The 15,990-nt window shown below is 39.3% G+C and overlaps 1 protein-coding gene across 3 annotated transcripts in view; it reads left to right on the top strand.

The window, feature by feature from the left end:
* USP25 (ubiquitin specific peptidase 25) overlaps positions 1-15,990 on the top strand; it is a 74,299-nt gene that overhangs the window by 46,971 nt on the left and 11,338 nt on the right. Inside the window, exons 13-20 of one of the 3 annotated variants that reach the window (XM_063126750.1) lie at positions 100-261; positions 1,676-1,881; positions 2,736-2,806; positions 6,475-6,703; positions 7,204-7,404; positions 8,092-8,225; positions 11,750-11,863; positions 15,015-15,110. In XM_063126750.1, the coding sequence (XP_062982820.1) occupies positions 100-261; positions 1,676-1,881; positions 2,736-2,806; positions 6,475-6,703; positions 7,204-7,404; positions 8,092-8,225; positions 11,750-11,863; positions 15,015-15,110 (1,213 nt within the window). The remainder of the gene's footprint in view (positions 1-99; positions 262-1,675; positions 1,882-2,735; positions 2,807-6,474; positions 6,704-7,203; positions 7,405-8,091; positions 8,226-11,749; positions 11,864-15,014; positions 15,111-15,990) is intronic. The other 2 variants (XM_063126751.1, XM_063126753.1) reach the window with 2 other exon arrangements.

The following is a 15,990-nucleotide window of genomic DNA, read 5'->3' as shown; positions in this document are numbered from 1 at the left end:
TATTCTCTGTAACTACAATTTCGTGAACTGCCTATAAAATATAATTAATGTGCTGGGGAGTATTTTTTGTATAATGAGAGTGTTAATATATTTTGGCAGGTATTTAAGCTATGGTTCCGGTCCTAAACGATTCCCCTTGGTAGATGTCCTACAGTATGCACTGGAGTTTGCATCAAGTAAGCCGGTATGCACGTCTCCTATTGAGGATCTTAATACTAGTGCTCTCCCTAGTGGTACTTTGTCAACACAGGCAATACCAAGGTAATAATGCCTCGTATGTGTTCAATATTTCTGGTTGTAATTTGCTTAATTGCAGTTGATATGTTTCTTACTAAATGCCCAAGTATAAGTTTTTTAATCTATTTATTTAAACTTAGTTGAAAAAATTTGGTGTTATGTGCTGCCTTATATTGTTGGTACCACCAATCCATTTGCGATACCTAGAATCTCACTGAAAAGAAAACCCTTATTTCTCTTCAAATATGGAAGTTTTACACTATTTTTGTTTTGTGTCCTTTTCCCCCCTTTCCTTAAATGCATTTTTTTAAATGTTGCAGTTATATTACTGAGTATTCCAGAAATTCATTGATAAATAAGAATAAGAATTTTTCACAATACACAAGACATAGGTTTTGATTCACTGATTTGGTATCAAAAGCACCAAAACACAGAGTTAGATCCACTTTTCGGTGTGTGGGCTGGTAGAAGTGGACTTCTCTGCCCTTCCTTCCCAAAGCACACCCTCCAGCCTCCTGAAAACACAGTTGACTGGGGACCCTGCTTAATGGTTTGAACTGTGGTCCAGGGGAAGAGAGAACCCCCAAAATCAGGTAGAGGCATTTTCTTGGAGCAGAACCTTTTTGTCCACAGAGTGGTTTTGTCTAACTCACTAAAAAACAGTTGTCAGGCACCTCATAACACATTAGTCACAATTATGTGAGAAGTGGGAGCTTAATAGATAAATATAGCACACAAACACACACAAATGTGTCCTTGGTTGTCTGTCTTGTAGCTTCCTCTCACCAATATTCAATAGCCAAATTTGCAGTCTGCAAGATAACGTTGTACTCCTCAAGGTACACCTTTAAACCCTCCATCAGTAGAAAAATGGTCTGTTATCAGTCTGATATCAGGATCAAATGTACTCCAAGAAAGCTATACAAATAAGATTAAGCATGTCGTCTTTTCCATCGAAGCACGATGATTTTCTCCGTCTACACTCCTTTCTAATAGAAAATAGATAGAACAGGTTCTGGGTGAAGTAAACAAGTAACTAGTCATTTTAAGCAGCATTGGGTAGGGTCACTTTAACCCCAAGCACAATATATGTGTCATTTTCCCCCAGTTTTCCAATAGGAGTGGAATTGACATAGAATAAAAACATGAATGGGTCACTAAATTAAGGAGGGGTGGGGGTGGCCTGACACACCACATGGCAATTTAAACCTCATCATTGTTGAGAACTGCATGGAACGTGAGGTTCTGAAAGACTGACCCGAAAGTTCTATGCATTTTTTCAGGGTTGTTAGGGTGTATTTGTAAATACCCACCAGTTGTAAATCATTCGCAGTCATTTCAGAATTCAGAGGCCTGTTTATCAGTATGTAGTAACTTTTCAAATGATGTATTGATTTATTTGCTTATGTTGAACATTCCACATTTTTAACAAATATAGCACAACAGAGCAACAGGGGCCTTCGACAGAAACACAAAGCACATCACCTGCACAACGGTCGGTAATCCATAAGCCATTCACACAATCTCGGATCCCTCCAGATCTGCCAATGCATCCAGCACCAAGACACATAACGGAAGAGGAGCTTTCAGTGCTAGAGGGCTGTTTACATCGTTGGAGGACGGAAGTAGAAAATGACACTAGAGGTACTGGCTGGGAAGTTGGGCTGAGGCGAAGAATTCACAAAAGTACTTGCCGCTGGACTGAGTAACTAGTAAAATTAAAAGACCCCACCCTTCTTTGCAGCCTGGGAAAAGGAGAAGGACACTCACTGACCTTTCATTGACTTTGGAAAGGCTCAGGATGAGAGGGCCGATCCATCTCCTTCCTTACCCAACTTTGAAAAGGGTAAGGGAGGAGACTTAAACTGCACAGTCTCATTAATCCTCAGACAACGTCTCTTTCCTCCTCTCAGCAGAGAGATGGAGTTGTCATGCCCAGATTTTGGTTGCTTACTAAGCTAGCTAAAACACATGGACCCCTAGCTGAAGCTTTCACTTCAATTTTCTATTTTCTTTTTACTGAACATTATGGAAGCTTTGATCACATGGCAGCAATTTCTGTGTTTTAGCTTTAATGGGCTTTAATACATTGGGAAAGGGCAGGAGTAGGTAAACACTTGCATGAACATGGACCAAACCTCTAAATGTTGAAGTAATATAGCTACCCTGTTTCCCCGAAAGTAAGACATCCCCTGAAAATAAGACCTACTTCCAGTTTTGCCTCTCGCTGTAATATAAGGCATCCCCCCGAAAATAAGACCTTTTTTTTTGTTCAACAATAAATGTGTACCGTATTCTTCTTCATGGAAAAATAAGACATCCCCTGAAAATAAGACCTAGCGCATCTTTGGGAGCAAAAATTAATATAAGACACTGTCTTATTTTCGGGGAAACGGTATTTGTATGATTGTTGTTTAGTTAGACTTTCATGTTTTATATGTGGGGCAAGTTTGACAGTGCTTGGAGTCTTATAAATCACTTTATTTCCTTCACTTTAGACTTGCAAGAAAGCATATCTAGAATACAGCGGACAATTGAACTAATGTACTCTGACAAATCAATGGTGCAGGTAAGTACAATTTCCATATGATCTGTTAGTGGGAGGGGTCATGCATCCACCTATGGGACTTCTTATTTCTAGCAAATGCTTATATTTCAGTGCCTAAGGAACTCTCTACCACTATAACTCAGCGTTCTACAAGCTGACATTTTCTGCTGCCACCAGTTTTGTTAGAATACTGTAAAACTTCTTAGTAGCCTGATGTAAGAGGCTTAAGCATGAGATGGGCATCAAAACTAAAGACCAGATGAACTATTACATTATAGAGATATTTTACACAAAGGGATTACGAATATTTACTTTGAAGGTTTTCCAAAACATTGTTTAGTGTTAATTTTTAAGGAGACATTGTAGCTACTCCAATCACTTAATAACTTCTTTCGCTTCAGGCGAAATTGACTAAATCTCCACCCCAGCCAAATACATTCACTATCAGGACCAGCTCTTGGGTACAGTTTTCTTCTGACTCCCAGAGCTCCACCTGTTGTCTTACTGGGTTACCATTCATCTGAGTTGTAATGGCTTTAAAAGGGGGTTGGATAAATTCCTGGAGGAGAAGGCTATCAATCTCTCTCTCTCCCCACCCCCCCCCAAAGTCTCCCAATGGTCCAGCTAGGCTACACACCTGTGCCTTGGGATATTGCTTATTGTAGATTATTGCTTGGTCATGTCTGGTGACTCTTACATCATCATCATCATCATCATCATCATCATCATCATCATTATTATTATTATATCCTGCCTTTTGCCCAATACTTTAAAAACCTCTGCCACCAGCCGCCTCCACCTCCTCTCCTCCTGCACGACTTTGATGCACTCTTAAAAGTGGCAAGCCAGCCTCAGGGCCAAGCTATAGGTGTGTCTGGGTTTCCTTCAGCCTCTCTCTGCCTTATGCCAGCCTGCCAACATTTCCAGCCTCAAATAATCCCCCACCCCCCTCTCTCTCTGCCAGAGTCTCTCAACGGTCCGGCCAGGCTGTGCACTTGTACCCTGTGGCTGGGGGTAGGGCAACAGCTTATGGCTTGGTTGCATCCGGTGACTCTTGTTTTTTTAAAAAACTCCACCACCAGCCGCTTCTGCCTGCACCAAAACTGGACTCTTGAGACACTCTTAAAAAGGCTCTGTGTGGTACAGCAGCCTCTCAGGGCTCAGCTACAGCCATCTCTGAGTTGTGGCTTCAGTCTAACTCTGTCTCTAAGAGATATGCCAGCCAGCCAAAGCCACAAATCTATCTATTTTTCTCTGGTATGCATTTCAAATGTTCTGCATTGCATCCCAGCAGTGCAGTCAGAGCCTAGCTCACAAGTGTACAAAGTGAAGTGGAAGGGAAGTGGTAGTGAAGCAAAGCAACGATATGCCAGGTTCCAACATTCGCAGCAACAGGGCATCCACAAAGAAGAGAGCCTCTTTCTCGACTGGCACCTTACTGGCACCTTGTGAGAATTTTTCTCTAAAGATGACCCTTCATCGCCCATGATGTGGAAATTTGAGAAAAAGGCCTCTGGCCCATTCTGTTTTGCCCTGTGGGCTGCTTTGACTGATCTCTTCTTTCCCACATTTTGATTTGTGGATGCCTTGCCTCTGCTGAGCTCCAGGTACCCGAATGCACACCAAATCTACAACAGGAAAGGTGCCCTGCTTGCCCAGGACTTCTTACCTAAAGTCTGGAGATCCCCTTAATGCCAAGGGCTGAAAATGCTCAATGTGCAACACTCCAAAGAGGAGGTTTGACAACCTAAGTTTGAAGGATATGGCTCCAGCAGTTTTAAAAAACAATAATTTTAAAACTTTGCACTTTTTTAAAAATCCTAAAAAAATATATGGATGAACAGATCTGATTCAAACTTGGCATGGCTAAATCTCTCCTTAAGAGCTACCATGGTGCCAACTTTCATCTCTTTATCTTTAAAAATAACATTTTTTTTTAAATTAATAATTTTAAATCCTCAAATTTTAAAAAATTCCTAAAAATCAATGGATGACTGGATCTGTTTCAAATTTGGTATGGCTAAAGCTGTACCTAAAAGCTATCATGGTGCGAAGTTTCATTTCTTTATCTTTAAAAATGACAATTTAAGAAATAATTTTAAAACCTCAATTTTTAAAAAATTCCTAAAAATTCAATGGATGAACAGAACTGTTTCAAATTTGGTATGACTGAAGTCCTACCTAAGTGCTGCCATCGTGCCAAGTTTCATGTCTTTATCTTTAAAAATGATGGAGTTATAAGCATTTTTGTTAATTCCCATTAGAGCTGCTCTTTGGCTGGGGAAGATTGGAAAAATCCGGATTTCCCCTCCCCCTCCCGGATTTGTCGTCAAAAAACCAGACAAATCTGGGCAAATCCAGTCATATGGTCACCCTACAACCAGCAGATCTTCTCCCATTCAGAAGGCCCACAGACTCACTCAACCCCTAACTGTGAATTCCTGAATTATCCTTTCTCACCTGCCCATCTTCACATAGCTAGAACCCCCAGCCAGTCTGTTTATCTGATCCAGGGCCATCTAACAATATTCAAGGTGATTATCTCTCCCACTTGAGAACATCACTAAGCAAACTGCTACACAGCAAGATCTCAGGCCTACTCAGATACATTATTGCGTCAGAGGCCACGCAAAGTAAATATTACAAAACAACAATGGTTATATGAATGGGCTTTCTTTGCAATGGGTTTAAACACAGAGTTTCACAGAGAGTTTAAACAAGATTTTAGCCGCCTTATAACACATTCTAGGTGTAAGATTTTTAGCAACTTCTAGATATGAAAATGCCTATAGAAGTAAACCCCATTCATGACACTTTTGTCCAATCCTTTCCCCTTGTTGATAGAACAAACAGGATCTGCTGTCACAGTCCCCAATTTGTTTAGTTGTTTTATATATTGTTTCATTTGTTTCCTGTCTTTCCACCAAATAATGCACAATTAAACATTTGTGGTGCACAGTTAACATGAAATACAAATAGGCCTGAAACCTGAACCTGTGCTCTATTGCATGTATAACCTATATGCTGGAGCTTATGCGTAAACTAACTCTGTATCATCCAACTAGTAAAGATGCACTGGCCAAAACCTATATCATACATAGCCATAACAACTTTCCACACACATTTTTTTTACTTCCATTGGGAAGGGAGTGGTGTGTGCACAAACACACTTCAGTAGATGTATTTTAAGATAACTTTTCAGATGAGTATAACTTTACTTCAAAGCCACTTGAAGAATTTACCTTGCAATTCTGCAACATGATAGAATAACTTATTAGCATACTCCAATGAGAAACTTTAAAATTATGTTGTCTGAGGCTGCAATCTTATGCACACTTAACCAGGGACTAAGTCCTATTGGACTCACTAGGTCCTACTTCTTAGACAGTTATAAGATTGAGCTGTGAATGTAGAAATGTCAGTTGTTTTGGTTAAATTGTGTCAAAAGTTCCGGACGGCAATAGAAAAAGATAATTGTCACTCTTTTGTCTAAAGCTGAGCCAGGTAGAGTGAGCAAGTATTTTAGGGAAGTGGAAGAAAGGAAATGCAACTAAAGTGTTACAATGAGCCATGTTTTCTATCTAATACGTTTGATTAATCCCACATTCTCTTCTCTTCTCTATTCATTGCCCTTTTATTAATTATCACTGAACTTACTCATCGTTATCCATTGGTTTTATTTGACTTAGGTTCCTTATCGGTTACATGCTGTATTAGTTCACGAAGGCCAGGCTAATGCAGGACACTACTGGGCATATATTTATGACAGTTACCAAAGGAGGTGGATGAAGTACAACGATATTTCTGTGACGAAATCTACCTGGGAAGAGCTTGAGCGTGACTCGTTTGGTGGTTATAGAAATGCGAGCGCTTACTGTTTAATGTATATCAATGATAAAGAACCATTTTTGATACAAGGTAATACTATGCAATGAACCAGTGCTGCTGTCTCCACGTGAATTGTTTTATTAAAAATGGTGAATATGTAAATGACATTATAATTCTTAATATCTTCCTGACACATACGTAGGCCTGAGTGCCAACAAAGTACTACTGCTTTGTAATTTGGACACATTCGTATAATTATTTTGCTGGGCCTGTATCTTCTTGCTTCTTGAGTATAAAAATGGAGATATGTAAAAATAATGCCAAAAGGTTCTGCTAAGGGTTTGTAGTGGTGGGTGAGGAGGAGTGTATAAACCTTTCCCCACTTTTGTGGGCTACTTTGCCCCACAACTTGACCAGCAAATAAACATAAGAACCTTCAGCTAGAGGAAAGTAGCTTGAGAAGGCCAGGTTGCAGAGGAAATTGAAAGCCAGGAGCAAGATTAAGCACTTCAGGCCAGTTTTGTGTGCATGTTCCCCTTTCATGTTCTTTAATGTGTATTACACACACACACATTCTGTGGTGTTAACAGAGGAATTCAACAAGGAAACGGGTCATATGGTTGTTGGAATGGATACATTACCTCCTGATTTAAAAGATTACGTCAAGGAAGACAATAAGCGCTTCGGAAAAGAGTTAGAAGAATGGGATGCACAGATAGCTCTGAAAGCACAACAGGAAAAGGCATTACCATCCCAGGCACCCAGGCTGCCTGTGCCTTCAGCTGCCCAAGGTCAGTACGGGAATAACTATGTCACCCTTTCGTCCTTCTCCATCAAGACACCAGTCTGTGATTGGTTGAATCGGAGTGTGAGAGTATAGATAATCTGTTAAGCAATTAATGCCAATACGATAGTGCTGTGGTTGTACCCTGACATGTAGGGCTGCTGTCCGTCTCCTCCCTGTACAGCTTTTGCTTCCAATAGAAGATTTAAAAATAGCTAGATTGAGATGACTTTGGGGGAAAATAGAAGTTTTCTAGCCTTAGTTTTAATGCTTAAGTTCTATACTTGCAGCTAGGTATGGTCAGAAATATAGAGCTGTCAGCTTCTCTCTCTCCCTCTTATTAAATTTCACTTGAAATTACATTAGATAAAAACTATGGTTACATAATAAAAATGCTGTGTTGCATACTGATGCGCTATATAATGTTGGGGTTTTTGCACTTGATAAGACCCAAAACCCAATTCTTAAATGTGGGAATAAAACCAAAGTTTTGTTTGTTGTTTTCACTGCAGCAGTTCCCACTGTGTAAGAAGATAATTCAACAGGGACTTGTTTCAGGAGCTTGTAGGACAAGTTCATGTGAACTATTTGCACTAACTTGATCCCTGCTGAGCACATTTTCTTAACAATAATCTTATTGGTCTGGTCCCTAATAGACATTGCACTTTTGTATTTCCCTTTCCCACCATTCAAGGAGAAGAACCAGAATATTTGGAACAACCATCAAGGACTGATATCTCAAAGCAATTGAAAGAAGATTCCATACGTGCAATCACAAAAGCGTTCACTGAACAAGAAGATAAGAGTCCTGATGCCATTATGAACTTGGTAAAAAATGCAAAATATGTGTGTCCTTTATTTGGATTGGCTGTTAGCATGATGTGCCTGAGCGAGTTCCTCCACCTCACCCCATTTCCTCCCCCACAGCTGGGAGGAGCAGTTTAAAAGCTTTCATTTCAATTTTTAGTTAACTGCAGTTTGTCATGTTCTTTATATTTTGAAGCCCATTCAACTTCATCATTCCAGAGGATATCCATGTGATAACTAGCAGGGGAAATTGCTCGTGTGAATATTCTCACAATGTTTCTTTCACTGCCTATAATCATAATAATCATAAAAACATCATATGTATCTGAACTTTTCCATAACTACATGTTTAATTTACTTCTAATGTTTTAAACACAACTTTGGCAGTAAAATTATTCTTATAGTTTTCATACTACCATGATGTTATATTTGCTTAAGCAATCCAAGAATCCAGGGAACTGTTCTCTGTTGTCTTTAATCCAGTAAGATTCTGTGAAGTTGAGAAATAATACCTTGACATTCTCTACTTAAGAGGGTCCCCCGACATTCTTGAAGGTATGCATAGAAAGGGGGATGTTCCCCTTTTGCTGATGGAAGTCTTTGAGGGTCTGTTTGAATACAGTCCTCTGAATCATTCTTACTTTTACAACAAAAAACTTCAGGCATCACATTCAGGCATCATAGCAAGCCATGTTTTGTTATTAGAATGCACTGTGGATTTGTACACTTCCTCTTTCTCCTCCTCCCTCCTTCATGGACAAGGGGAGAAGGTTTAAAATTTCCTTTTGGAGGTTTGGTACACATTCATTTCTCTTTTCCTCCAAATGTAGGCAGGACCTGTTTTGTTAATTATTATTGGTGTGTACAAACAGCAGTACACCCATATTTTATATAAGAATACGGTAGCATGAGGGTTATTACTCAAGATCTACTGGACCAATTTTGCTTATTTTTATTTTAAACTAAAGCTTGAGCAGTGTAGACATGCAGAAAATTTTGAAAATTTGAAAAGTTTAAAGCTTGACTTTTAGTAGCAATTAATTTCATCTGAGCCAAACAGGCAGAGCTACTTCTCTGCCAGTGAGATTATGGACAGCCCTACTCGACCAATCAGTGTGGTGCGAAGGCAGGCCCTGGGCTCAACCATGCAGTTACACTGTTTCTACCCAATCGGCACGGGAGGGAAGGGGTGGGGTCACGCCACATGCAAAATTTCAGAGGGGGGATTAACTATGCATGAGCCTCTCTGTAGTAAGGGGACTGAGGAGCAAAAAAGCAGGAAAGGAGCTGGACTATTAGAGTCCATGGCAACATGGGCTTTACACTAGTTTAAAAGAAATGACAAATGGATTGGTATTAAAATTTTAATAACCGCTTTGAATTCCCTCTCCTCATTCACTGAGGGAGGGGCTGGGGGTGGAGGCCCGAGGCTCATTGTGGTGCATTCTCTGCACAACAAAGCCATGGTTTTGTTGTAAAATCTGAATGTTGCTACTGTGTTACTTGCATTGTTCCAAGTTCCCACAAGAAATAGACCACAGTGATCATTAATTGACTGTCTGCCTATAAAGAGAGAGCATTATCCTTCCATCTATCTGTGGCTCAACAGTGGTGGCTTGTATTAGGTTGTGAAAAGTAATGATATGTGTGTGGGGGGGACATTACATGTTGCTTTGGAGCTGGTTTTTTATAAGCAAATAAGAATGTTGTCTAGGAGCAATTCCTCATGATGCTTATCAAATTATCCAGATTTTCTGAAGGAGCCAAAATGTTATGTCACACATGGTGTTAACATTTTTGTGAAATTTTGCTATCAGTGAGGAATGCTGAATGCTTTCCCTTTTAAAACACATTCATTTAATGATGCATAGCTTATTCAGCGATTAAAAAGCACACAGACACAGGCAAATATGCCCAACTCCCATAAATACGTACATACATATGCACACACACATGCATATACATATACACATGCGCACTCATTTTTCTATGAAGCATTCAGATTGCTAACCAGGTTGCTAACATGGACTCAGCCTGATAGGTAATGCTGAATAAATGCTGGTCCATTATTCTTTACTGGCATCTACTTAAACATGTCCACATGAGCAGCCCTTATAGACCTCTGTGGTTGCACATATAGCAACAATGCATGCCAGCCCTGACATGGAAGCACTGGTCCTCAAAAATTGCACCGCTGTGCAAGTGCTACACATCACAATTTGAATACTGATGACAGGACAGATAACTTGTGGATTTAATGTAGGCATATTGCTGTTTGGAGGACTCATGCAGCAGACCATATAATGATGTAGCCAATTTTAAAGGTATGTAAGCAGTACTCTAAACCCAAAATGTTTGCCATCCCATACAAAAGCTCCAAACTATTCACCACAGAGGTACTGAGATTGAAACACAGCCTTTGAAACAATTCATCTTGGTTATGGATGGTTAACATTTTTATTAGTGCAAGAATAGATGTGAAGTGTACACCTGAAATACATTGTAAAAATGATTCAAACACTTCAGTATAAGCAGCCTTATTCTTGATTATTTAATGAAAAAGACCTGGCTTACACCCTCCCGTTTGCTCTTAAGTCTCAAATTAATTTCTTTTTCATTCCAGTTTAATTACTCTTATTTCCACTTGAGACTTTTCCCTACAAAATACTAGATAAGATTAGGAAAATAAGAGCCGCACAAACAGTCTACTTTTTATGTATGTATTTTATTCAAATTATTAGGATTGACCATAAACTGAAGTAGCGTTTCAAGTGGCAAATTTAAGGCAGAGTGCCATTTTTACACTGAAGCATCTACCTCTGAATGCCCATCGTAAGATAAAACCTTCATTCCAGATGGGATGTCATTTTGATATTTCAAAGGTTATAGGTGAAGAACTGTCAATGTAACTTCAGGTGCAGCAATAACTGGTCATACCAATTACTCAAGCCTTCATGCTATACCGAAAAGCAACTTGTTGAAACAAGTTGCCTTGCTCTAAATCCGTATAGTTGCTTGTACAACCTGAGTTTGTTTCTTTTCTATACTGCCCAATAGCCGAAGATCTTTGGCTGGTTCACAACAACTAAAGGCAAATAAAGGGAGAGAGACATTCTCTGGTGCTATGAAAAGCATGTATCTAAAAAGCTCAACGTTTCGGATACACAATCCTTCTTCAGGAGTTGAATATGGATACACGATGTTAAAATTCAAAAAGAAGAGTAACGATACTTTTTCAATAGTCTTAATCTTTTGCTGGCGTTTCTCCAGAGCAAAATGATCTCTTAGGGTTAGGGAGAAAATTGAAATTATACTCTTACTTGAATTGCCCTGAGGAAGGACTTCATAAGTCCAAAACGCGTTGGCAAAAACAAATATTTTCTAAGACATATCTCCATTTCCACCCCTTGCTCTTGGCTTTTTTTGGGGAAAAGGAAGGCAGCAGTAATATTTGTTTCTATTTTCACAGCAATTTATCTGATAGTCTGATTAGTCTTCCGCCTTTCTGATTTCCCCCCTCATATTCTGTTTTGTTTTCCCTACAGAATTCTGATAGTGCCCCAGTTTCAACAGCTCCTAACCAGAAAGTTGTAGAGGTGGCAATTCCTCAAGTAGGGACTTACGTGATTGAGTCAGAGGAGGGGGGTTATGATGATGAGGTACCACCTTCACCTTAATCACAGATTTCTGCATCATTCATGTGCTAAAGACAGCTGCTGTATTTGGCATGCTTGCACATGGTGGCACTTTAGTTTCTGCCTATCTAACACCTCCCTGAGCTGATTTACTGTGCTCTGAAAAAGCAAGTACTGTTAGATGCTGTTTACCTTTCCTAATGGCATGTTTTTGCATGGTGTGAAGTTAACTTTGACTACGGTCATCCTCACACATAATTTCTTTTCTTCCTTTCTTTTTTGGACAGTATAAATCTGCTATTGGGTTCTAGCTTGAAACAAAGATATGATTGATTTAAAATTATTCTGGTTTAACATAAAAAAATAAAACAAATCCATGGTCCCTTTATTAGTACCACCGAAATATGCACAAAATTGTGGGCAAACTTTTGAGATCTCCAGATCCTTTCATCAGGCAAGATTTTATTTTTTTATTTTTAAAAAACCCACTCTTCCCCACTATGTTGTGCATATTTGGTTGGTTCTAATAAAAGGTATTGCCTGACTGCAGATTTTGGAATTGTTGTTATGGAGCAGCATGGCTTACTTCGTTTTATTTTTTTAAAAAATAGATTTTATTGGTATTGCATTCCAAAAGCATTAATACAAAAATGAGTAGATTGGACTACATAATGTTAAATTAAGATCCTTGTTGGGCTATCAGGGAAGGAGAGGGAAGGAGAGCAAGCAAAACAGAAACCTAAATTGCAGAGGTGAAATACTGTGCTTGTAGTAAATAAGGAGTCCAATGTATCCCACTAGACTAATATGGGTCAGAGTGGGGGAGTTAGCAGAGGAACATTAGAAAAAGAAATCATTTTTTCAAGTTCACAATATGATCAGGGGGAAATAGTGGTTCCCGACCGTTGCTTTTCTGTCCCACAGTAGGGTCAATCATCTTCCTCTTTCTTCACATGGGGAAGAAAGAGGAAGCAAACAACGACCATGTGGTCCATTCAGTGGATGTTTTTATCCCAATGCTTCTCCTGCACACATCAGGAAATGGCGGCAGTTTTCGCTACAGCCAAAACCGCCAGATTTTCCGGGTCTTCTTTTGTGATGGGAAAATGAGCAGAAGGAGTGGCGGATGACATCGTGAAAAGGACCCGCAAAACTCTGTGAATGCCCAGTAACGAGCATTCTATAAAATGCTCGTCTGATGACACACTGAGTATTAATTCCTATATCAAGATAAAGCCAGCTTGGAGCAGAATTACCCTCCAGAATACAATGTAGTCTTGGGGTCCAATAGAATACTGCAGTGCTTTGTAAAAACATTTTTCCCCCATACAGAAAATTATTTACAAAAAGAGAACAAATCTGTTTCAGTGCTCTTAAAGTGGTATAACCCACCAAAAAAATTGAATTTATGATCAAGATAAAATGTTACGTTATATTTCCTATCCTATCTTGAGAAGTTGTTGGGATACACATTTGTTTCAGAAGGGATAACTTGAACCCTGATAGCCTTAGCAAACATCACTTTCTTAAAAATTGAAAAACAGCAGGCGGGGAAACGCCACAGGACAATTGAATCCATAACTGTTAAGGCATACGTGGCAAGCGGTGTAATACAGGACTGCTAAAAAGTAGTTTTGCAAATGATTCAAACAGCTTCTGGGATCCACAGAGACCCAAATAGCCGATTAGTATTCGATTATGAGCATTTTAAAGTAACGTGTTTCCCATGGTCAGTGCCCAGCACCTCTAGGGCTAGGAGAGAATCCTACCTGAAAACCTGGAGAGTGGCTGTCAGTCAGTGTTTAGCTAGGTGGACCAATTATCTGACTCTGTGTAAAACTTTGCTGTGCTCTGTGCAGTATTGTTCCTCAGTGTCCACTGATACTTAGTAAAGTGAGTTTCCCATGTACAGACAAGCTGAGTAGAAAAACAGGGAAAGGACAGGTTACTAGATTCTGTCAGCTAACGGAATAAACAAGGACCTGCCATGTGTTTCCATACAGCCTGTGGGTGAGAAATTAGCCATGGAGGAGGATACAACTAAGGAGCAAATCCTCCAGTCCAGACAGAGGAATATCCTAGGGAGATAAACTATGGGGGAGGATCACTTCCCTGTGTTAAGAACTGGATTCTGAAATAGAACTGAATCAGGTTTATCTTGTGTTCCGCTGCTTTTTACTTCTATATCAAATGGTTCTATAGCCATATCCTACATAGGGCCCATTCAGAAGACACCTTAAACCATGGCTTTAACCACGGTGAATAAGGCTTTTTGCTTTATTCACCATGGTTAAAGCTGTGGTTTAAGGTGTCTTCTGAACACAGCCTGGCTTTCTGGCTTAACTACCATGTCTTCTGAATAGGGTCATAGTCTTATGTATTCTGTATTCAGTGCTCTATCTTTGAATGAAATTAGGACAAAGTACCTTTGACATTGTGGTTTAACAGGCATACACATTAAAAATCTACTAATTAACTAAGCCAACGTTGTTATCTTTTCGGCACCAGGTCAAGACTTTTCTCTTCTCCCAGGCATTTTAACAGCATTTAACAACGTTAAGTTTGTTTTTAATGGACCCCAGAATTGTTATTTTTAAATGGATACTGTTTTTATACTGTTTTTGTTTTTTTTAAAAAAAAAATTGTATACTTTTAATGTTTATTATTTTTAATGTTGTAAACCACCCAGAGAGCTTCGGCTGTGGGGCGGTATATAAAAGTAATAAAATAAATAAATAAATAAATAAATATTTGCAAGTATAAGAATTATGAAATCATATTTAACCTAAGAAGAACTGGCCACTTCATACCTTGTTTAGGAAGCCAATGATCATTTACAAGTGTGACTTACTAATTCACTTTGCAACAGCTCTCTTTCATGACTCAGTGTTGCATGTCTGTGAAGTTTTGAACTCTTCCCCCCCCCCCCCTCTTAAATGCCTGAAATATTCCCGCTAATTATTCTAGTGTAAATCTAGGTTACAGAATTACTGTGGTGAAAATGGCCAAGAGTGCTGTGATTTGGGGGGCACAAATTTTAACACTGAAATGCTTGTCATTGCAGCGTAGGCATGCACTTGCTGTATCTGGCATGAGTATGTAAAGGCACATATTGACACGAGTTTACATTTTTTTTTTCATTCAATATACATCTATATTAAATCTCCTATAACAGGTCATGCTGACCCCGAACATGCAAGGTATTATCATGGCAATAGGTAAAGCCACGAATGTGTATGACAGGTGTGGCCCAGAAGCAGGGTTCTTTCAGGTACAACGAATAGTTTCAACTTTTCCTCTGATTGTCTGTGTACTTTAACTCTAATTCCAAGTTTGACTGATCAGTTTTGTTCTGGCCAAATTTTAAACGTGTTTTGTCCAGAGTGATAACTAAATTAACATGGTGACATACAAGATTTTTGAAGGCATTTTTTTAACAAATGTAATCTTTAACAAATGTAATCAATTTTCCCACATAAAATTGATAAAAACGTAACATGCAGTGGGAGACTCTACAAGCCCAGCCAGTGCCTTGATTAAACTGCACTCTAAAATCGTGCCTGGTTTTGTGAATTAAGTGTGCTTTCAGATGGAGGATTCCTAGCACTAACAACCAAAAGACATTGTGCAGCTCTTTATTTGGGAGGGTGGGTGTTGTTTTCCTTATTGGATTTATTTTTTCTGGAAAGAAAAAACATGGAAGTGGCAATGGGAAAACATGGGAGGGCTACAAATTGAAGAACAATGTATGGATTTCCCATAAAATTCCATGAATGAAATTCCATGATTGCACACTCACTCTCACACACACACCCCTTGTCTGGAAGCACTGTTGATTTCACTTTGAGTTGCAAAAGTGTGATCAGGGCTCGACGGTTGCCACACTAGTCTAAAAGAACTCGGTACAGGAAATCTTATGAGATGGCTTAGCACATCAGTGCTGCCCTCTGCCAAGTGAAAGAGTTATGGCTACTAAGTCATACTGCTCATGACTAGACAGGACCATAGCCCTTGTTTGGTCTGTACTACAATTCCCTGCTTACAGCTGTCTTCCCGCCCCTCTGAAGAAGATATAATGTAATTTTAATTCCAGCTGTTATATCTGCCCCCACTCCGATTTCCTTTCTAGTCACCATGCTTTACTGGGCACA

The sequence above is a fragment of the Elgaria multicarinata genome, chromosome 5, assembly GCF_023053635.1.
Source record: "Elgaria multicarinata webbii isolate HBS135686 ecotype San Diego chromosome 5, rElgMul1.1.pri, whole genome shotgun sequence".
NCBI classification, from domain to species: Eukaryota; Metazoa; Chordata; class Lepidosauria; order Squamata; family Anguidae; genus Elgaria; species Elgaria multicarinata.
Note: the sequence above shows the minus strand (reverse complement) of the source record. Positions and strands in the feature narration are given on the sequence as shown.